Consider the following 22,230-nt stretch of genomic DNA (forward strand, 5'->3'; position numbering starts at 1 on the left):
ATATGATGGTGAATTTAAAGTGAAGATAGTGATTAGAAGAGATTAGTAGATGGAAATGATGAAAGCAAGTTGATACAAAAGTAAGCTCGAAACACAACAGCCCAGGTTGAATGGACGTGACCCGTCTTGTGTTAGGTTAGGTGTTATCCTGGGCTATATGTTTCAACAAATTTCATATGTTATTTACAGTTTCAAGGCTGAATCGTTTGATTTGAGTTATTTACGCAACATTTTATTATCTTTGATCTAAAATTTCCTGTACTTACAAGAAATAGATATTTTTGCAAGTTTACAAGTTTAGTTTTGCGATGCACACTTCGTATGATTACAAATGTTTACTGTTTTTGGCCGTTCTAGAAACTAAGATTTCTATAAGCGAGTTTGGCATTGTTTAGCACAACTTTATAGCCGACGGAAACCAGAATAGTTCTGTTGTAAAAATCGAGGGAGCCCAGTTTATGTTTAACAAGTGTAATTGTATAACCTGGCGTTTACACAAGACAAATTATCTTGAATCAGGGTTGTATTTTGCTACCACATACATACTGGGTTGTTCGGTTTCCTTACTGCCTATAATTTTACAACGACAGTAAATCGTAACAAATTGAAAAAGAACATAATAGCAAGAGTGGATCAAAGAAAAAATGGAGAGGTAAAATGTGTGGTTTAATGACAAAGGCAAGGTTGGAAGATTGATAGCGCAAATGGTAGGTACTTTTAACAGTGAAATGTCAAAATTGCATACTGTTGTTCCTGTTTGTTTACTTTTCGAACTGATCATTCATTCACATATGTAGTGTCAAATTTTCCATATGTAGAAGTTGTACACATCGTGTGATACATGGACGACATTTCAATTGGGAAATACATTAGTATAGTACATAGGAACTTTTTCGATCACAGCGAGCCTTATTTTCCTCGAAAAATATAATTTAATCAACAGTGTTGTTCATGATCAAAGTATAAGGTCCCCTTCCAGCTCAGCTGATTACCAAACCATCTGTCAATTTCATTTGAATTCGCTGCAACCAAAACAAACTTCATAACTATGGTAGAATAATACAGGTAGTCGCATCGCAAAGCTGGTGGGACAATGAACTGTCAACCCAATTTTTAAATTGAAATTTTTAAATGAGAAATTATTCAAATCTCTAAAAATTTAAAGTCCAATTTTGGAATAGGTTACATGCAACAATAGCCTACATAAGGTCGGTCAAAATATGACAATTTGAGAATAAACTTATCAGTTTTTGCACAACTGATGTTTTGTCATTCTTTGAATTTCAAATCACAATTATGTTATTGACAATGAACTAGATAGGCCGATTTTCAATTTTATGTTTCAGTATGGAATTTTCTAATCAATTTGGCTGCAATTCAAGTAATAAAGTAATTTATAAAGATGAGAATATATAAAACGCTTTTTTGACTGGCTTCTTCGTAGACGAAAAAAGGAGTTTTAAGTTGACTTAGTTCGATTTTGGCATTACGCTCCTTTGTTTTTTCGAAGAAGCCAGCCGTTGACTTAGGCCAGTCAAAAAAGCGTTTTATGTATTCTCATCTTTACCCTTCCTGCTGAGAATGTGCACTATAAGTCCACCTTTTGGTATGAGCTTCACATAAAGCTATCTTCTGTTTTTCCGTTTTTGGAAGTTTTCAGTTACAATTTTCAACTAAATTGAATTTTTGTACTCCATATAATGTACTTCAACAATGGTAGCTCTTGATTCTTAAGGTGCTTAAAATTTAAAACGCATTTTTGGTTGCTTAGAGCATAGGGCCAAAATCGAACTAAGTCAACCTAAAACTACTTTGTTCAAAGACCTAAAATGGTAAAGACTAGGCAAAATGTATTTTGAGCAAATGGTTTGTGTCTACAATACATAGAGTGACAGCTCATGTCAGAGGCATGTTAATATAAAAACCACAATTACAGAAACGAATGACAAATAAGAACTTGAAAAATCCAAAAATGTTGCTTCAAAATTCAATTCCATAGGCCTTCCCAAAATATTGCATATTGTCTTAGCGGTTTAAGTCAGTTAACATTGGTAAATATGTTTTTATGATATCATAACAACAGAGGTATTTTCACAGGGTTGCCATATTTTGACTCTGTCTTGTCCTATCTTTATACTTCTATATCTTTGCTTTGTTCCTCTACGAAGAAGCCAGCCGCTGACTTAAGTCAGTAAAAAAAGCGTCGTATGTATTCCTACCTTAAGCCATTGTCTGGCTTCTTCGTAGAGGAACAAAGGTGTGTTAGGTTGACTTAGTTCAATTTTGACCCTATGCTTTTTTGTTCTTTTTCGAAGAAGCCTGCCGATGACTTAAACCAGTCAAAAAAGCGTTTTTTATATTTCCGCCTTTACAAGCTCAATAACAACATTCAACCGGACTGCAGTATATTTTGCCCTTATTCATATTTTTGATTCCAATATCGATACCTATAGTTCTCTATGCAAATTCTAACGAAAATTTAAAGGTTTACGTTTACGTATTTGTAATATAAATTTAATATATTTATATCCTTCGTGTTTCGAGATGGAGATTGTATTATCAAAATTATAAATTAAGTTTAAAAGAAGAATTATTCAAGTTTATTGAGAAACACTATTATTTGTTAGTAAAAATTCTAAATGCGTTTGGTTAGAAACATTTAGAGTTCAATATTTAGTCAAGATAAAAATACAAAACAAAATAGCATAAAACAAATGCTGACTGCTTCGGAAATTAAAGAAAACTAAAATATTTAGGTATAAGGACAGATCGAGATGAGTAGGGCCAATGAATGGTACAGAGGATACATAAAAGGATAGAAGTGGATACATTAAACAAATAATATTAATAACCTAAAGTACAGATTGAATGAAGACACCGAACGAATGTGTACTTTTGGAATATTATAGATTGTTTATACGGAACAAGACCGTCAGATTTCATTAATTATACATTAAATTAATAAAGTATCTTGGCAAAACGCGTAATTTCAAAACCCCAAGCAAATGACAATAAAAATCCAGTGTCTAGCTTTCAATCATAATTTAGGTTGTTAGTATGTAAAAAGTGTCGGTGTTCGTATTTTAGAGAGGATACATAAGATTAGAACAAGAATTGAAATGGTGTGCATTAAAACGATAGTAGTCACATGGAAAACATAATACAGGGATAACAAGGTTGATAGGTTTGAGTTTGTTTTAATTACCGATATTGAATAGCAGTAGTAGTAGTAAGAAGTTGTATCTATCACACACACACACTGATATACACACCAATGCACTGACATGTCGAACATTTACTACGAAAGTTAACATACACATGTGTGCTGGAGGATCGAGAAAGGACTCATTGTATTTGGCAAGAAATACAAATCAATGGTAAATAGTCAAGATTGCGATTGGCTGTTAGTGATGTTTGGTTCACTGTTTGTTTGATTGATTGGATTTGATTGATCTCACAAATGTTGATTGCAGGACTTGTTGTGGTAGGAGGAGGCTATGGTGATATCTAGAGAGAGAATATGATTGATGTCTGAATGGGTGGTTGGAGGGAATTGTTGGAATCTATAGATCACTAGAAGGCTGGTAGTAGCGTTGATGTTGCCTCTGTTGATATATCCGCCATTCATCGGGTATTACATAAATGAGCTTTGAAAACAGCATTTGAATATGTTTTTGTCATTATCAATGTATTTACTAATGGTTTGTACAAATAATAATAGTATAATATAATATGTATGTATTTATAATTACATTATGAAATTGTATTGTATGTGATGATGCTACATAGGAGATTAAAAAACATATTTGAAAAACTGTTTTAACTTGGTAAAAACAATAAATAAGCGATTCGGCGGGCTGGGCGCATTAACGTAAAATTTCTCTCTGTGGTACTTGGTCAATCACATGGTAAAATAATATAGGTAGACGCATCGATACAGACTAGGAACTGTCAAGCCAATATTGGAATTGAAAATGTTAAATAAAAAATTATTTTAATTTGTAAAAATTGTTGAAACACGAGAAATATAACAATCTCCAAATTACATCGTATAAGAAACTTATATTTGAACGAACATTTCAATTTTTTGACATATTAATGTTCCCAAGTGTCGATGCATCTACCTGTATTCTTTTATAATGGTCAATCACAATAGATTTGGCGTTTGTTTTCAATAGTCAGTTTGCCAATTATCAAGGTTAACCAGGATAGGGATTTGAATCTTTAACTACGTTTATATACAATTTTTTTTATCCGGGATAAACCTGATAATTGGCCAATCACTATAAACTCGTGATTGGACACTTATGATGGTTAACCCGGATAATGATTTTTGGTACAAACGCGCTATTATAGTACTTAATTAAATAAATTCAGATGCGTACTTAACGCATTTTCATTAAAATTTTCATAAAAATCAAAAAATTAACTTGTGTACGTAATTTTAACTTCGAACATCGTGGTTCGGACGCAATTTTGAACATGGCATTAATGGCATGAATTAACAGTAATGCCATGTTTACGTTAGAACTTGTCGTAGGGTTAACCTACTTTGAGAGGATTTATTTGAAGTAAAAGTAATGGATATGACAATTTAAATCCAAATCCAGTGGGTTAATCCTCATATATATAAACGTACTGTAAGTTTATAGTTTATCGGATTTAGTAAACCCCATGGTAGAAGAATCGAGCATAGACACAGCTGCTGGGACAATGAACTGTCAAACCAATTTTGAAATTGAAAATTTTTAATTTGAATTATGTAAATTCGTTAAAATGCAATATTGAAAAATGCATATCATTAGAACCTCCGAATGGCATCGTAAAAGAAAACTTTTGACATATCAATGTTCCCAAGCTATGACGCATCTACCTGCATTCTTCTATCATAAAACCCTCATAAAGAAGTATAACCCGGAAAGAAGCTCTAATGTAAACATACTTTCAAATCATGGTAGAAGAATTCAGGTAGCCGATTTTGGAATTAAAATTTTTGAATGAAATTTTATTAAAATTTATAATATAATATAAAATATAAAAATATAATAAAAACAGCATTTTATAACAACCTCTGAATGGCGTCGTATAGGAAAACATATAAAAATCTACGCATTAAAAAAAAAACATTAACATTTTTGACATATCAGTGTTCATAAGCAAAGCAACCTGTATTCTTCTACCATGGTAAACCCTCATAAAGGAGGTTATCACGGAAAGAAGCTCTAATGTAAACATAATATAACATAACTTTCAAATATGTTTATAATCTCCAAACTCATTACGCTAATTATTAAATAATAATTTTCAATTTATGTTGGTATATACAAATGGCCTATGACACGCCTAGCCACCACTTACCTTATTCGATTTATTCTTTCGAGATGTCTTGTATATGGTGCAAGAGGCCTGAATCAGTGCTATAAAAACTAAAGCAGCAATAAGACCCAATACAATATACAGACGAACTTCAGACAACTCGAAGAATGATAATTTCACGTCATCGGAATCGGATATAGATTTGTCTGAAAAGCGATCACATAATGGTTAAACTCCAACATTTTCAAAACACACACACTTTATAAGAATTTTTACAATTATAAATCAATGAAAAAATAACTTACATTCCAGAGCTTTGAAATCCAAAAATTGTGGATCAACTGTTAATGAGCCAACTTTGCCGGAGGCAATCGTTTCTCTTAAGGCCATTTCGATTACTTCGCCATTCTTCATGGACTCTTCCAGGGGAATATTATTGGTTGTGACAGCATAACCCTTCTCATAGTCATCCTTATCGAACATGGCCTGTAACTTGGCAATCATGGAAGTAGCGCCATCTCTGAAAACCCAAATGGGTTTTAAAAAATGAAATCTCTTTCGAAAGAGTCCTACTTACTTTTCAAAACCTAAAATATCGGTTTTATAGTAACCGGGTATGTTGTTCAGAACACCATTGAATGAATCTGAAATGGTGGCAGCCAAATTTTTGAATTCTACCGAACCAGGGGCTGGTGCTTCAAAGGATTCAGCCAGGTTCATTAATTTAACGCCCACAGCATAAACTAAACGATTGGGCTCTGGTGTAGTTGGGGCACTACCGGCATCTAATAATTCTGTTTCAAATAACAAAAATAAGACAATTAATTTTAAATAACTTGACATTTACTAATGTCACTGATATTTATTTACCTTTTCCGCAAGATTTGATGCAAACACGAGTCGGTGAAACAACTGGAATATTTTCATGTTTCCTTATTTTTTTGTTCACAGCATTGAAAGCACCACCCAAAACGGGGAAGAACAAATAGAGACAATGATCATCGGTAAAGGACAAATCCTGGAAATTAAAGGAAACACGATTTTTTCAACTCTGTATTGACATTTTATTTTGATTAATCGGAACGTATTGAAATAGTGTATCATTTATTTAAATTTTACAAACTGACTGACCGTGCCCGATTTGAAGTTTTTATGAGATAAGTGATCATTTTTGAAAAATTTTGAAATATGATTGAGGTTTCTGATTAAAATATTGGGATTTGCATAATTCACAAAAAGTGAGACATCTATTACCAATTTTGTGGGAACAATTATAAATCAATCTTTTGTGGGGGAGGTACGTTAAGGAGTGGCTCGATATATTCTATGTTTACATCAGATCTCTGGTTGATAGAATTATTTAGATATACAAAGTTTGAAGAGAATCGCTGACTTGTTTCGCAGGTTAAATTTTGACCCTTTGCGGGGGAGATACCAGAAGGGTAGGCCGATATCTGTCATCTTCACGCCAGACTTTGTGTTGTGTGAAATTTGAAGAGAAACTGATGTTTATTTCTCTTTTATGAGAGATATAATAATTCAAAATTTGGACCCGCTGTGGGCGGGGGTACCAGATGGAGTGGTCTGATATATTACAACTTCACACCTGATCTTGTGACGATAGAAATATTGTGATGTGCAGAGTTTGAAAATGATCGGATGCTCATTTCTTTTATGACCTTCACGGTTATTGAAAATGTTGACTCAATTGTGGGATAGTACCAGAAGGAGTGAACCGATATTTGAAATTAGAAGAGAATCGGATGCTAATTTCGAGTTTTATGAGAGCTGCAATAATTTATAACTTTGACCCATTTTGGAGGAGGTATTTTATGAAGTGGAACGATGTTGTCCATTTTCGCACCTGGCATAGCACTGATACAAATGTTGGGATTTGCAAATTCTGTGCAAATGTTGACTTTTTGTGGGGGAGGTATCAGAAGGAGTGCTCCGATATTACCCATCTCCGAACTAGATTCAAATTTGACAATAATATTACGATGTACCAAGTTTGAATCAAATCGGATACTCCCTTCGAGAGTCTGGACAGACGAACAACCTTAGATCGACTTCAAATGACCTGAAACGTATTTGGTCCAAAGAGACCTAGTCTAAAACCGTTGTTTCGACAAATGATATATACCCTATGTAGTCATAAGGCTGACGGTATAAAAATGGCTTCTGATCTGACGGTGCCCGTCTGTCTGTTGTAATCTAAATATCTTTCGAACAAATCCATTGATAGGTTAAGTTCGAAGATGGGTGCACATTCTGTGAACCCCCATATAACAGCATTGACCTATCAAAGATATTCTAAATGTTTTAGCCATATTTTGGGCCCAAATTGTCTGTAGTTCAGCTTTTAAGGAAGTAAAATCCTTGGTAAAATTTTGCCTGTGTGGTTTGTGACATTCATATCAAATTCTAACATTCCAGGTATAGTCGGTCTCCTCATATGCATATTTAGTACATTTAAGAACTTTTTCCACACAATTATATTCATCACAGACAAACCTAGGTACGAAATTTCAAATTGCTATCACTCAATACCAACTCAAAGATATTTAGTACTTTTTATTGTTTTTCGTTCATTTCATGTCCCAATCTTCACAATCCCAACTATACCCTCGCACCAAATTCCTCAATATTTTAAAATTGGCAAACCCACATACAAAAATCAGGATTTCTAGCTTTAACCGATTGCTCAATAACATTGGCATATGGCTTTGAACAAAAGGCTATTTTTTGTATCCTTCTGGCTCGAATTTTCAAAATTGTACTCCATTGCACCAAAAGCGATCCTTATGCCAAATTCCACGATTGTAGTCATAGTCGTTTTGTCTGGGCGTGCGTAAATCAGTCACTACTCTCATTAATTATGCTAAGATATACTGAGAATGTTAAATTTTCCAATAATTGGTAGCTTCATCCCCCCAACCCCCTTACCTGAGCATCATTGCTAATTCTTTTGCGGGTAAATTCCAAAATGGTAACACCCTTCTCTATGCGACCCTCGGCATTATACAGATCCTGACGATCGTCCAGCTTGGGAGAAGAATAACCATTGATCCAGGTGTCCATGAGGAAGGGGCGTCCATTACGATCAACCCAACCAATTATGGAATCCGTTTGAGACATCTTCTCATCGTTACTGAATCCAATACCAGTCCAGGTCTGGGTGTTTGAAGTTTCAATGTGCCAACGCATTTCGTCACCCCGACCAATCGTCTCCCACGAAACATAGTATTCGCACGTGTGGTTCTGAGGTGAACAACTTGCAGGATATTTCCAGTGGCCAAAGCAATCGTTGTCCAAAACATTGGCCGATTCATCGGGCACACCGTCGACTGTTTTAGGTTTTTCTTTTTCTAAAATAAAATTTTTTCGTTAATTACAGCTTCGGGCAATTTAAATAGTTTCAGCGAAACTTACCGAAGAAATTGATTAGGGCAACACCCCGCTGCATGTTGTGGCCATGGTATTTCAATTCATCCGGATAATAGAACTCTTTCATGGCGGCCATATCGGTTTCCATGCCAGAGGCTGGTATGTGAACATAGTTGTTCAATTCCTGACCCTTGGCCCAAATGACATGGGTCAAAGTATCGGTCAAGGAGTGATCTGTGGGCTCACTGGCTGTAAGTTTCTTGCGGAATATAATCGTTGTGACACCATCCTTTTCGTAGCCTGTGGCCAGAGTCAGATCCTGTTTGCCGCCAAACACTTCATCAAGTTTTGGAGTCGATCTGTCTCTGCTGTAGTAGTCGCCCACACGACTGGCCATGCCTCGGGCAGTGCCGATGATCACATCGGTGCAGTCCATGGGATTGAAATCGTGACGAGGTGTGTAGGGATTCAGTTTGTACTTGGCATCTGGAAAAGGAAGAAGAATAACAACAATCTTTTAATACCAAGTGAAAATATTGGTATTTTGCGAGGGTGTCACAGCGTTTGGTTGGGGGTTAGTTCGTGGATGTGTGACAACTCCGAGAATTTGTAGGAGTTTTCACGAGCGAAGCAATGTGTTATGTGTGTGTTAGTGTTCGATGGATAAAAATATACCTGGGTTTTTCTTTTGTGGTGCAACATTTTGTTTAATAGGTGCAGACTTGGGTTCGGGCTCAGCAGAGGGTTCCTGTTCGGGTTTGGAGAATGGCTTCGGTTTTGGTCTGCCATTTGATCTGGGCTCGGGTTCAGATGTTGGTTCTGGTTCTGACTTTGGCTCTGGTTCAGATGAGGGTTCCGGTTCTGACTTTGGCTCTGGCTCAGATGAAGGTTCGGGCTCTGATTTGGGCTCGGGTTCAGATGATGGTTCCGGCTCAGATTTGGGTTCAGGCTCCGACGATGGTTCCGGCTCAGATTTGGGTTCAGGCTCCGATGATGGTTCCGGCTCTGATTTTGGTTCTGGTTCGGATGATGGCTCGGGTTCCGATTGAGGTTCTGGTTCTGAAGTTGGCTCCGGTTCCGATTTTGGTTCCGGTTCAGAGGATGGTTCTGGTTCCGGTTCCGATTTTGGTTCAGGTTCCGAGGTGGGTTCCGGTTCGGATTTTGGTTCAGGTTCAGATGTGGGTTCGGGATGTGACTGTGGCTCATATTGCGTATCTGTTCAATATTTGTTCAGAATTATTAAGAGGGAGAGAGAGAAAGCGTTTTCAGAGTATGTGCAAATTGTAAGCAAAGGTGCAGCGGTGCAATACTGTGCAATGTAATGTATTCTAAGCACTGTATTGTATTGAGGAAAATTGATACGGGAAAAAGAAAACAAAACTGATTGCACTTACCTGGTACATCGCGTCTACGGCGTCTTGCAACATCTTCAAAATGAGTTTCACGTTTAGATTTCGTAGCGGACGAAGGTTCCGGTTCAGATTGAGGCTCGGGTTCTGAAGTAGGCTCTGGGTCAGATTGGGATTCTGGTTCTGACTTTGGTTCAGGTTCCGAAGATGGTTCTGGCTCTGATTTGGGTTCGGGCTCCGAAGAAGGCTCGGGTTCTGACTTGGGTTCAGGTTCGGAGGCGGGCTCTGGTTCTGATTTTGGTTCCGGCTCAGAGGATGGTTCGGGTTCCGACTTGGGTTCGGGCTCTGATGATGGTTCGGGTTCAGATTTTGGTTCAGGTTCTGCAGAAGCTGAACCGGAACCGGAACTTTCAATGGTTGTGGTCAAATCCCCAATATCTCTAATCAGGGGGAAATTCTTACATTCCTTTGTCGAAGATCGTGGTCTCCAGCCAACACCAACCCATGTTGTACTGTTCACTTTCAGTACAATTTCAATTTCTTTTTGCTCTTCCATCAGACGCCAGTACATCTGATAGTCAGGCGACAGTTGTTTCATCGAGTAGGCAGACAGGTCCATTTCCGTGGTTTTGTAGGGCGATCTCTTGTTACAGCCGGGTCCGAACCAACCGAAATTACAGAAACATTGCTTTCGTGGCAAAGTTGTTCCCTGAATGTCAATACATTTCCCTTGGATGCCACAATCGGCATTGCTGGTACACTCGTCCTTGTATTGGCACTGGGGTCCATAGAAACCCTTTTCGCATTTGCAGCGAGAGGGGAAATATTTGCCATTACCTGAGCAAGTTTCCCTAAAATCTTTACGAGTAAGAATATCAATATCGGCACAGGACCAGAAGAGATAGTCCGTTGACCATTCCACAGCTTGTCGTAGCAGACGTATGGAACAGTTGCGACACTCCATATCAGCGGGCAGTGACACTTCATGGCTTTGGGCACTAAAACAAAATTGTAATAATAAAGGAAATCTTCTCTATTGGCCATTGTCGGAGGGGTACTTACGTGGAATCGTGTTTTAGAAAACCACTACTATCACCTTGCGGAGTCAGCTCAATCATTGGCCTCTCAAAGTTATCCAATAGTTGTAGGCGATAGCCACCCTGCAAGTAATAAAAAGGGAGTACTCGTTACTAAAACTCTTCTCACTGATGGCTCTTTCAAACGCATTGTAACAGGCGATACCATGTAAACATTCCCCTGACATGCTCATATCTAATTATACTACTTAAGTTTGAAAATTTTTAATTTTGTTAGCATGCCAGCTTAAGTTTTAATGAACTTCAACGAGCGACTAAAAATCTTCAAGTCTATGAAAATAATGTTATGTTGTCGTCGACCTCCATTTACGGCAAAATGTAACGTCTAGAATGCCAAAAACCCCATTTTCAGGCAGGCAGATAATCGGTAATGAGCTTGCACTCAGTGTTTACTGCCCTGCACCAAGACACCACCTAATCTGCCATCATCTTGGTGCTGATTCTTGCTTTTTGCAGAAGAGAGGGCGACATGTGGTAAGGTTTTAAAACCACCAACAACAGTTTTGCAACGGCCACATACACTCCGACGCTAGAACTTCGGATGGCGGAAGAGGAAAGCCGTAACCAAAATAATGAATGTGAAAACAATGAGTCTGTGTCATAATCAGCAGCATGAAATTAGCGAAGCAATCTTGGGATAAAGGGTGTTGCAAATACGATGCAAAATTAACTGCAATGTTTTGCCATGCTACAAAAATTTAAAAATGTTTTCAAAGTTAATTTTCAATGGAAACAAGGTATGCGAAAAAGAAATGGGGAAACGACGAAAGTCAGGCGGGTCGATACACTAAATAGCTCTGCGTATTTAGAAGTGGCGTGCGCATCTGCAGTCCAAGATTCATATAGCAGGGAAATCATTGAAAAATCATTTATGACAATTTTTTTTAGTAAAGGCAGAGAACGATATTTTTGATTTTCGCAACTGACCTTAGTTTGATGCAAATAATACGTTTCGACTTAGAGCCCGAATCGTTCGTATTCGAATGTATTCGTGTTAATTTGAGTTTATATAAAAGTTTTGATAGTTCTCGTTCATTTCCGAAAACCTTTGATATGCCAGTGTTTTTCATAACCATAATTTTGTTAATTTTTATACCCTACATCACAAGGTGGTCAGGGTATTATGTCTTTGTGCATTTGTTTGTAACAGACAAAACGAAACGAGATAGACCCATAGTTTCTTTTGATGATCTGAATAGAATCACATGCTGAGTCGATTTATGCATGTCCGTCCGTCCGTCTGTCCATGTATTTCTGTGAACAAAGTACAGTTCGCATTTATTACCCGATCCGAATGAAATTTTGAAATTGGAGATAATCGGTCAAAATTTAGACATGCACATACAACCAAATTTTGCACATAGAACCAAATTAGGCCCGAAAATAAGTATGCCAAATTTGATCGAAATCGGTTCAGATGTAGCTATAGCTCCAATATATATTGTTCATCCCATTTGTTATTTTAGTCCTCCGCAGCCGTAATATGCACTCTGTAACAACAATATTTGGAAAAAACTATATCAAATACAGCTCAGAAATACCTTTGCTAAATTTTATCGATGGGATGAAACTTGGTACTTACGACCGAATTGAGTCTAGAAGCTAGTATGTCAAATTTGGTGAAGATCGGTTCAGATATAGCTCCTATATATATTGTTCATCCGATTTGTTATATTTGTTAACCGCAGCCGTAATATGCACTCCGTGCCAACAATATTTAGGGAAATATATGAAATACAGCTCAAAAAAAAATTGCCGAATTTTATCAAGATCGCTTCAAATTTGGATATAGCTCCCATATATATCAAATGTGCAATACAAGTCCAAAATTAAAAGATACAAATGCTTCGGCATATTTAGTCCTTTGAACTTTAAATTATAATTATAATCATAGCGTTTATGATTGAATTCTCCCAGAAAAACTTTTAATTGTTATGTGGAGCTCTACTAAATTAGGAAAGTGGTGTAGGGTAAGATAAAGTCGGTCCCGCCCGACTTTAGGACTTTCTTTACTGGTTTATTTAAATTCCTTAGGAGTTGTGCTGTTTGCGGCAACCCAAATGAGTTTGAATTTTATGAAAAAAAATAAAATTGAACAAGTAAAAAAGCTGTAAGTTCGGCCGGGCCGATCTTTGAATACCCTCCACCTTTTGGAACGAATTTGACAATTTTCAAAAAAATAAAATCCGTTAAAATTCTGTTAAAATCTTAAAAATACCGAATGTAGCCGTATATTAGGGTCAATACGACGACGTGGACCTGCATATGTAAGTTTTCTCATAAGCCATTAGAATATACAAATGCGAAACTTAAAAAAATCGGGGAATAATGTCGCTCAAATCATCAAAATACCGAATATCGAGGGTACCGTTATATGGGGGCTATTTTCTGTTATAGGCTGTAGTATCCATTACGAACTTCAAATGTCAAATTTGAAACAATTCCGGTAAATAATGTCGCTAAAATAATCAAAATACCGAATATCGGGAGGTACCGTAATATAGGGGCTATACGAAGACGGGGACCCGCACAGACAATTTTCTGTCATAGGCTGTTGTATCCATTACGAACTTCAAATACCAAATTTGAAACATTTTCGGTGAATAACGTCGCGTAAATATATCCCATCTTCACACCAGATCACGTGTGTGTGAAATTTGAAGAGAATCGGATGTTTATTTTGCGTTCTATGACCCATTAGCGGGAAGTACCGGATGTAGTAGTTCATTTCAAACTTGACACATCGTAGTATTTTAATTTATTATTTGAAAGGAATTTGATGCTTATATCGCGTTTTATCAGGTACCAGAAGGAGTGAAAATACTGAGATGTACGAAATTTAAAGGCCTTACCAAAACGAGAACCTCTATAGACAATTTTATACTTCAAAGATTGTCATCTACTAAATCTTCTTAAATATCAAATTTGAAACAATTTCGTGGGTAAATGTGACTAGGATTATCAAAATAACGAATATCGGTGGATATCATTATATGTGCGCTATAGGAAAACCTGCTGGCTAGAACCTATTACGAACTACAAATACCAATTTTTAGATAAGTCCGTGGAAAAATACCGAATATCGGGAGCACCGTTATATGGGAACTATACAAAAACGTGGACCTATACATACAATATCGAACCACCGGAGAACCTGTCCTAAAAATACCAATTTTAGACAAATCCGTGAAAAAATGTGGCGAAAATGATTAAAATACTGAATATCGAGAGGTACCGATATATGGCGGCCATACTAAAATGTTGACTGATATATCTTATTTCCAATACCAACCAACCTAGACATAATACAGATTGTTCTGCCAAGTTTTGAAGCTCTACGTCAAACAATGTGGGCTGTACCTTGATTTCCAAAGATAGACGGACATAGTAAAAGCGACTTAGAATTTTGTGCTGACTAAGAATATATATACAATATGGGGTCTATGACGAATATTTAGGGATGTTACAAACGGAACGACAAAGTTAATGTACCCTCCTTTTCAATGTGTAGGGTATAAAAAATAAGTTAATTACGTTTTGTTATAGACAGCTAACTGAAAGAGCCAATCAGAACTCATTCTTTCAATTTAGTAGAAAGGCTGATTCCACTGCTCTTGCTGCATCTGCATATGCATCTTAAAAAAAGGTTAAGAATACTATTCCATAAGTAGTTACCAATACCTAATTGTACTTTTAGTAGTTAGACTTTAAATTTAATCACTGCCGTTTAACAAATTCAACTTCTGGAATTTTTTCTTTAGGTGTAGTTACAGTTTGTGATTCGTTAGAATGTTGTAGTTGTTCTATCCCATTGTATTCAATTTCCATAATTTTTGTTGATTTTTTCCAACTCGATAAACAACAAATTGTTGTTGGAGGATGTGTCACATCATCGTTTTTCATATAAATCTTCCATTGTGTCTATTATCGTCAGCAAAAAATCTTCTATTATCAGCCTCAGTCTCACATTGTAATTTTATTAATTTGTTCGTAGGCGCTACCATTTGGAGATGTTATTTCGCGGCGCTTTACAAATTCGGAACTAAGTGGGGAAAATATCCAATGAAACACTCTAAATGAACTAGGGATGGAGATTGGCTAACGTTAGAAGAGACAATACTATATTTAAAATTACCCGGTCATACAAGTGAAAAGGGCTATGCTTATATATTTGAAATTCTGTCAGGATATGAAGTTATCTGAATACCCAAACAAAAATATACGTAGATTTAAAGCAAAGAAAGAAGGATGTTTTTAACGTACCTATGTCTCATATTCAACTTTTAAGTTTGTTTCCCACGCAAAAAATAAAAAGGTCCAAATGCCTCAGTAGGGTTTGCCGACAGTTCTATGCCTTCGTAGTTTACTTAATTTTGGTCATCATTGGCCCAATTGAGAGTTATAGTTAATAGGGCGGAAGTAGTAACCTATATTGTCGCAGCTAATCTCAGTTGAATACAAATATTGCGATATGCAAAGATATGTGTCAGGAGATACAAGAGAAAGTGAACCGATATATGAAATGAAAAACTGCAACCAACTTCAGACTATTGTAATTTTTAAGGCACTCGTTCGACAGCTGTTAAAATTATTCCAGTGACAGCTCATTATATTGTTTATAAGCGTACAAAAGCATTTTGGTGAGAATTTTCCAGAAAAAAGTTATTGGTGATGGAATTCTGGCGTGAATTTCTTTATATTTAGCTGGAAAACCACAAGTGGCTATCGTTAGAGAACTTCATCATTTAAATGTGAATAAATCGTTTGTGTCTCGTGCCATCGCTCGTTACTGTGATACTGGTGGCGTAGCCCGACGTCAAGGAAGTGGACGGAAGAAAACATATTGAAAAATGAGCTCGGGATAAAGCCACTGAAACAGAAAGGAAATAGAATCAAAAGAGTTGTGAACTGCCGAATTTGATTTTCTCCGATAAGAAAAAAATCGTTGTCCAGCAGTTTATAAACAAGCAATCTGACCAAAGAGGTTAGCTGAAAATGTGCACCTTCGGTAGGCCGCCAGGACTCAAGTGCCGGCCATGGTATTGGTGTGGGCCACCATAACAGCCGATGGTCGCTCTCTGCTCGTATTAATCGACCGTGGCATCAGAATAAATGCCGAATATTAAGCGAAAATATTCTGAAGGGTGTATTAAAGCCTTGGGCACGCAAACCCTTTTGCCACAGACCTTGGACATTCCAACAGGACTTAGAGCTACCCAATAATGGTTACAAAATGAGTTCCACTCTTTATTTCCAGCGCACAATGGCCACTAAAATCTCCGGATACCAATCCGTTGGACTATTGTGTCTGGAGTATTTTGGAAAGCAAGGTTGACACTAAAAAATACCAAAGTGTCGATCAACTCAGGGATGCGTTTCGCCGGGAATGGGCCAAAATACAGCAGAGCAACATTCGGGCAGCGTGTGACGGTTTCATTGGCCGTTTGAAGGCCATAATTCGAACAAATCTAAACTCTTTCTTAAATTTGATGCTATTTCCGACTTTTTTGCTTTCATTCAATAAAATTAAAAAAAATAAATATTATGGCGTTTAACTTTGTTGCAGTTTTTTATCTCACCCTGTATTGATAAGTTCGATGAATATCGGCGACATATTTCAGATTTCATTAGAGTTATCGGTATCAAGTGTTGATCCTTTTTTAAAGTTGCTATCAGACGATAAGGGCTTTACATATGCAGTGTCAAATTTCCCATACATAAAAGTTATACACGTCATGTGATACATGGACAGTATTTCAGTTGTGAAATACATGAGTAAAGTACATATGTACCTTTTCGATAATATCGAGTCCTATTTTCGTCCAAACAATATAATTTAATCAAAAGTGTTGTTTTTTTTTATTGTGGAATAAAATTAAAATTGTGGTAAAAAGTATTTTAAGTACTTTTATTTTTTAGAAAATACAATAAAATCACATTTGAACCAAAAGACAAAAAAAAAAAAAAAAAACAAAACATATGGTAATGTGTATAAGTTATATGGAAAATGGTAATTTGCTCCTTCTAAGTTGAATTGAAATATCTATTAACGTCGTTCAATAACGGACATACAAAAAACAAAAAACAATGCCAAGCTTAAATACAAGGAATTCCATCCAGAATAACTATCAACTTCACCAGCTGACTTACGATCTAAAATGATCAGAGTTTCACAGACAGCCAACAAAGGCGGTAAAAACTGTTGCAAGAAAATCTAATGCATCGCAAGACGTAGTATACTCCAAAAGGCGACTCATGCCGACGTTTGCATTCGAATAGATGCACTTGCATCTCCGGCAATAATTTAATTTTCATTGACATTCTATTTCAGTGTCGAGCGAGATAAGTTGTTAGAGTCGGATATTTCAAACTTACATCAACACTCAAATCGAAAAATGCAGTGCATTCGTGTGACAACTCCTTTGACATGGCTACTAAGTGTTTTTGCGATAATAATAGGCTTCTCGAACATAGCTGCTGGACTTGAATGCTATACCTGCAAGGGTATTAACTGTCAAAGACCATCGAAGGTCAATGAGACAACCGTCTGTGCCAACAAATGGGATGAATGTGTTACCATCTTCAGTGGATGTAAGAATGATTTTATTAAATATTTTTTTTTTTTTGAAATTTAAATAAGAAAAGGAATATAATTTGGCAGTGAGCGTAATTGAGAGAGGTTGTTTCACATCCATTCCCGAGGAACATCTTAAGAGATGTACCGATGGGCCGATCAGTAAAGAATGCCACATGTGCTTTGGAAATCTCTGCAATAATCGGGGAGCAGCCACGTGTATACATTGCAGTGCAAAGAACGTGAGATAGGACCCACATTTCAGAATATCTCCTCCTCTAAAAAGAAACAATTCTTTGTTTTCTTTTTTTTTAGAACAAAGAATGCCTGGAATACCACTGCCCAGTGCCAGAAGGAGACAACACCTATTGTTATTATCGTTCTCTTGCCAATGGTCGCAGCGAAAGCGGTTGTTTGGCACGCCTCGAGGACCAACTGAAATGTCAACAAGACAACCAATGTGAAATGTGTCTTTCCACCCCGGACAGAGCCTGCAATGGAGGAATGATACCATCCACGTCCAGTGGGGTTAATCAAATTTTTGCAAATAGTTTGTTTATTATTGTTATATTTGTTCTATGTAGTTTATTTGCAAAATTGTAAATTATACAAGTTGAATACGATTTTGATTGAGAGGGTGTGTAATAGTAATAGAAATGAACATTGTTAAAAGGTTTATTCATTTTCAAAACTAGATTTAACAAGCAAAAAAGGAGTAAGCTCGACCGGGCTGAACGTTGAATACCCATCACCATTTAGAAAAAGTTTGCCAATTTTCAAAAAAAAAAAAAAATCCGTTGAAAAATGCTACCAAAATCATAAAATTACCGAAATAGGAAGTTACAGTTATATTGGGCCCATACGAAGACGTCGACCTGTTAATGCAAATTTCGTCATAGCCCATTACCATATTCAAATATGAAATTGTGAACAATTCCGGTGTATTATGACGCTAAAATCATCATAATACCGAATATGAGGAGATAGCGTTATATGGGGGCTATCCGGATTTTCAGTTACAGGCTGTAGCACCCATTATGAACTTAAAATACGAAATTTGAAACAATCCCGGTCGGATCCCGATAATTATATGCCTATTTCTCGGTTGTCGCAGTTTGTAAAGTTATACAAATCCTTTAATTTGACGAGGAAATGAAAATCCTGCGATCCAACCCATTTCTCAACGACATGAAGAGCATAGTTGGAAAAGTCTTCGACAGAATGTGCGGATCTAGATATCGCCAGGTTATGTTTTGATTATGTCGGGCATAATGACATTTTATATAAATTCCAGTCGTTTGGCTTAATAAGCAAACCTGTTGGCAGGTATTTGAGGATGTTATATAACATGTTTTCTTGTTACATGGGGTCATAGCCCTCTGGCGGTCAACTCCTGATATATGTCGATGATGCCCTGCTAGCATTATTTTTGGTTCTTTTGCTAGATCCGTCGATACTTCGTTAGCAAGTGCCCAAAGTTAAATGTAGGCCATACTCCACGATAGTTTTAGGAGGTTTTAGCTAGATCTAAATATAGATTCAGACCAGGCTTAAATATTTGAGGTTAGTATTTTTGAAGAGGTTTGACTGTATCCGTGGTATAGACTTAGTCTAGTTATAGCCTCCACCATGGAAAGTAGGGTATATCAATTACAATTTGTCATCCCGTTTTTCAGCGATTTGTCTAAAAATTGATATTTGTGGTTCTTAATGGGTTCTAGCTGCAGTGGCGGAACACTGTATACATAGTAGTTTAAAGTGAAATACAATGGCCGAACTTAATGTTTTTACTTAGTTTTTATTTTGGATATATTGGCATCTTAAAGATGGTGGTCTTTCCCAAGAAATTATTCTCTGAATCTTCCGGTAGGTTATTAAATTGATCATCGCCTCAGCCTTCCCTGTCTGGTTTGACATTTCGCTTCATTAGATAAAAAGGATCAGTAGAACAGACGACGTTGAATCCGTAGAACAGATAGGGCGTAAGGTGATAGAATAGACGTCTTGATGACAAGAACTGCTTTGGCCTTCTTGAATCAGTTCATAGATACTAGTATCGGCAAGGGTATAATTAGATGCCTTGAGAGCAAAGGCTTTAGAACTTGTAGTAAAAGCCTAGGTGTTGAAAGAATTCTTATAGTATGGTTGAGATATTTAAGAAAACTCAATTTGGGTGTTTTTATCCTGAGTACAAAACCAGAGTGACTAATGTCGGAAGATTCGATTATTTAAGGTTATAGCCTTTGCTCATTCAGAATGGTTGCTTAACTTCAAAAAAATAAACTTGGGGAAATTCAGCTTTTTAACGAAGCTTTATAATGCCAAATAGACTTTTAAATAAGCGAAGATTGGTTTTGTTTATTTTACATTTTTTTGGGGAAATACCACAAAACATGAATGGAATGTTGGCTTTATTCCACAAAATTGAATCTAAGATAGTCAGACAATACAGTTTTATCCCAAAATTTTAGAATTTGTTAAACTCGAAAATAAGCATTTTTTGCAACTGAATTTGAAATAATTCCAAATTATTGTATTCAAAACAATACACGCACATATACCAACTGTGTTTATGTTTTGACAGAATAGGGGCACCAAAAGAAAAAATATGGAATTTGGGAGGTAGCTTTGTTCTACCTTTTGCAATTGTGCCGGGCAAAGCATTTCCCTCAGTGTGAATTTGGCAATTATCTTTTTTACTAGTTTTACCATTAAAAAGTATGACAAAATACGAATGATATTACAAATTTTCCGATGAAGATTTCATCCAGAAAAATCAAATAACTCGAGAAATGGCATTATTCAAGTTCATTAAATTAATTCAAAACAATATTGATTTCAATTATTTTACATTTGTTTTTGAATTTAAACATTTTTAATGATAATCAAACCCTCCAAAAATTTACAAACGGAAAGCCCTGGATCCAGGTGTAAAGTCGGCAGCATTGCAGGCATTAATATCGCCAGCCAGGCACAACATACAGTTGGCATTGGCATAGCAGGATTGCTGATCAGCCACAGTTGTGGAACAACCACGCTTGACCGTATTGCCATCGTACTGGACATAGCAATAGGAATTGGGTGCAGTTGGTGATCCGCAGCGAGTTGCCACTAAATCAGTTGGAGCTGAAGAACATTTAGAGTCCTGATGAAGAAATTAAAATGTCAATATGAATTTGGCATTAGGTTTTTGGTTTCTTAAAAAATTGTCACCTGGCTGGAATCGCATTGAATGCATTTGAATTCAGCTTGACCTAAATTGTTACAACGATCCGTATTACATTTATGGCATTCGGCAGTGTTGGCATCACAGCGACGACGCAGATGTTCTGGTACTTCATACGAACACCCCTTTTGCACAACATTGACTATAGAACGGTTAAGGGGAAACCTTTATTTAAAGAACTTTTGTGAAAATTTAGTTTTGGCTTACATTTCTCAAAGACGGTGACACAAAAATCCAAGGGATCCGAACATTGTTTGGTTGGTGCCACCGAGGTGCGCATGCAGTTGATGCCCTTGCATGAATAGCAAGTCCTTGGCGTATTGGCCGTTATGGAGTCCAACAGACCCAAAACTAATACTGATAACAAAACAAATTTCAAATGCATTTTTGGCTCGTGACTGAACTGAACAGAATTTTAGACAACACCCGTATCCTTGCCTGGTCTGACGGTGCACCGTCTTTTATAATTTCACGTCATTTGTTTTGCCAAAACTTAATCATATTGACGATGCATTCGAAAGCACTTGATGGTGTTATCTTTCAACAGACTCTCCATAGCACTGGAGTACTATTTTTTATCTGGGCTCAAAATCAAAATAATCAGTGGTAACTAACAAAACAAAAATAAACACATACGAGGTCAATATTTTAGAGGTTTGTGTGCGGGAACACACAAAAATACATACATACACACTGGACTGTATCATTAAGCTTCCGCATGGTTGTAGGAAGACATTTGACAGCTTTCTGATTACTCATTCACATTAATGGATACAAAGTGTTGAACTGTATTTTTTTGGTAGTACATTAAGTAGGCTATAATGCGTATAAAATCAAGGCCATTTTAGTGTTTTTTTTTTTTTTTTATTTCAATAACACACATCAATAAATTGCCAAATATTGAAAAATATTGAACGATGCATTAAGATATTCAAAATTTTGAACCTTTGTGGGGAGGTACCAGAAGGAGTGGATCGATATATACCATCTTCAGAACAGATCTTTTGTTAATGGAATTAATGGGATGTGTGAAATATAAAGAGATCCTGATGATTATTTCGGATTTTATAAATGTTTTGGTTATTTAAAACCTTGACCCTTTGTGGGAGAGGTACCAGAAGGAATGGTCCGATCTCTACCGTTTTTATAACAGATCCTGTGTTACTAGAAATATTTAGATGTGCCAAGTCTAAATTCAATCGGAAGTTAATTTTGCGATTTATGAGCTTAATCGATATTCCAAATTTCGACCTTTTGTGGGCGAGGTACCAGAAAGAGTGG

The 22,230-nt window shown here is 36.5% G+C and overlaps 3 protein-coding genes across 6 annotated transcripts in view; 1 reads left to right on the forward strand and 2 right to left on the reverse strand.

The window, feature by feature from the left end:
- Nucleotides 1-22,230, reverse strand: part of LOC101892195 (uncharacterized) — a 108,653-nt gene that overhangs the window by 3,385 nt on the left and 83,038 nt on the right. For 2 of the 4 annotated variants that reach the window (XM_059120354.1, XM_059120355.1), the window contains exons 5-13: nucleotides 11,115-11,212; nucleotides 10,098-11,050; nucleotides 9,379-9,918; nucleotides 8,749-9,189; nucleotides 8,263-8,684; nucleotides 6,187-6,334; nucleotides 5,894-6,110; nucleotides 5,622-5,836; nucleotides 5,359-5,522 (exon numbers count right to left, since the gene is read on the reverse strand). In XM_059120354.1, coding sequence (XP_058976337.1) covers nucleotides 5,359-5,522; nucleotides 5,622-5,836; nucleotides 5,894-6,110; nucleotides 6,187-6,334; nucleotides 8,263-8,684; nucleotides 8,749-9,189; nucleotides 9,379-9,918; nucleotides 10,098-11,050; nucleotides 11,115-11,212 — 3,198 coding nt within the window. Of the gene's footprint in view, nucleotides 1-3,205; nucleotides 3,648-5,358; nucleotides 5,523-5,621; nucleotides 5,837-5,893; nucleotides 6,111-6,186; nucleotides 6,335-8,262; nucleotides 8,685-8,748; nucleotides 9,190-9,378; nucleotides 9,919-10,097; nucleotides 11,051-11,114; nucleotides 11,213-22,230 lie in introns of all 4 variants that reach the window. The other 2 variants (XR_009341860.1, XM_059120356.1) reach the window with 2 other exon arrangements.
- On the forward strand, nucleotides 17,458-18,346 carry LOC101899145 (uncharacterized). The gene is made up of 3 exons (XM_005188754.3): nucleotides 17,458-17,740; nucleotides 17,811-17,965; nucleotides 18,039-18,346. Exons 1-3 carry the CDS (start codon nucleotides 17,545-17,547, stop codon nucleotides 18,324-18,326), a joined length of 639 nt encoding a protein of 212 aa, XP_005188811.2. The 5' UTR covers nucleotides 17,458-17,544; the 3' UTR covers nucleotides 18,327-18,346.
- Nucleotides 20,517-21,396, reverse strand: LOC101899319 (uncharacterized). Its single transcript, XM_005188755.4, has 3 exons — nucleotides 21,157-21,396; nucleotides 20,937-21,091; nucleotides 20,517-20,868 (listed from the first exon to the last, which is right to left on the reverse strand). Exons 1-3 carry the CDS (start codon nucleotides 21,332-21,334, stop codon nucleotides 20,626-20,628), a joined length of 576 nt encoding a protein of 191 aa, XP_005188812.2. The 5' UTR covers nucleotides 21,335-21,396; the 3' UTR covers nucleotides 20,517-20,625.

Source organism: Musca domestica, unplaced genomic scaffold, assembly GCF_030504385.1.
Source record: "Musca domestica strain aabys unplaced genomic scaffold, Musca_domestica.polishedcontigs.V.1.1 17, whole genome shotgun sequence".
Classification (NCBI taxonomy): Eukaryota; Metazoa; Arthropoda; class Insecta; order Diptera; family Muscidae; genus Musca; species Musca domestica.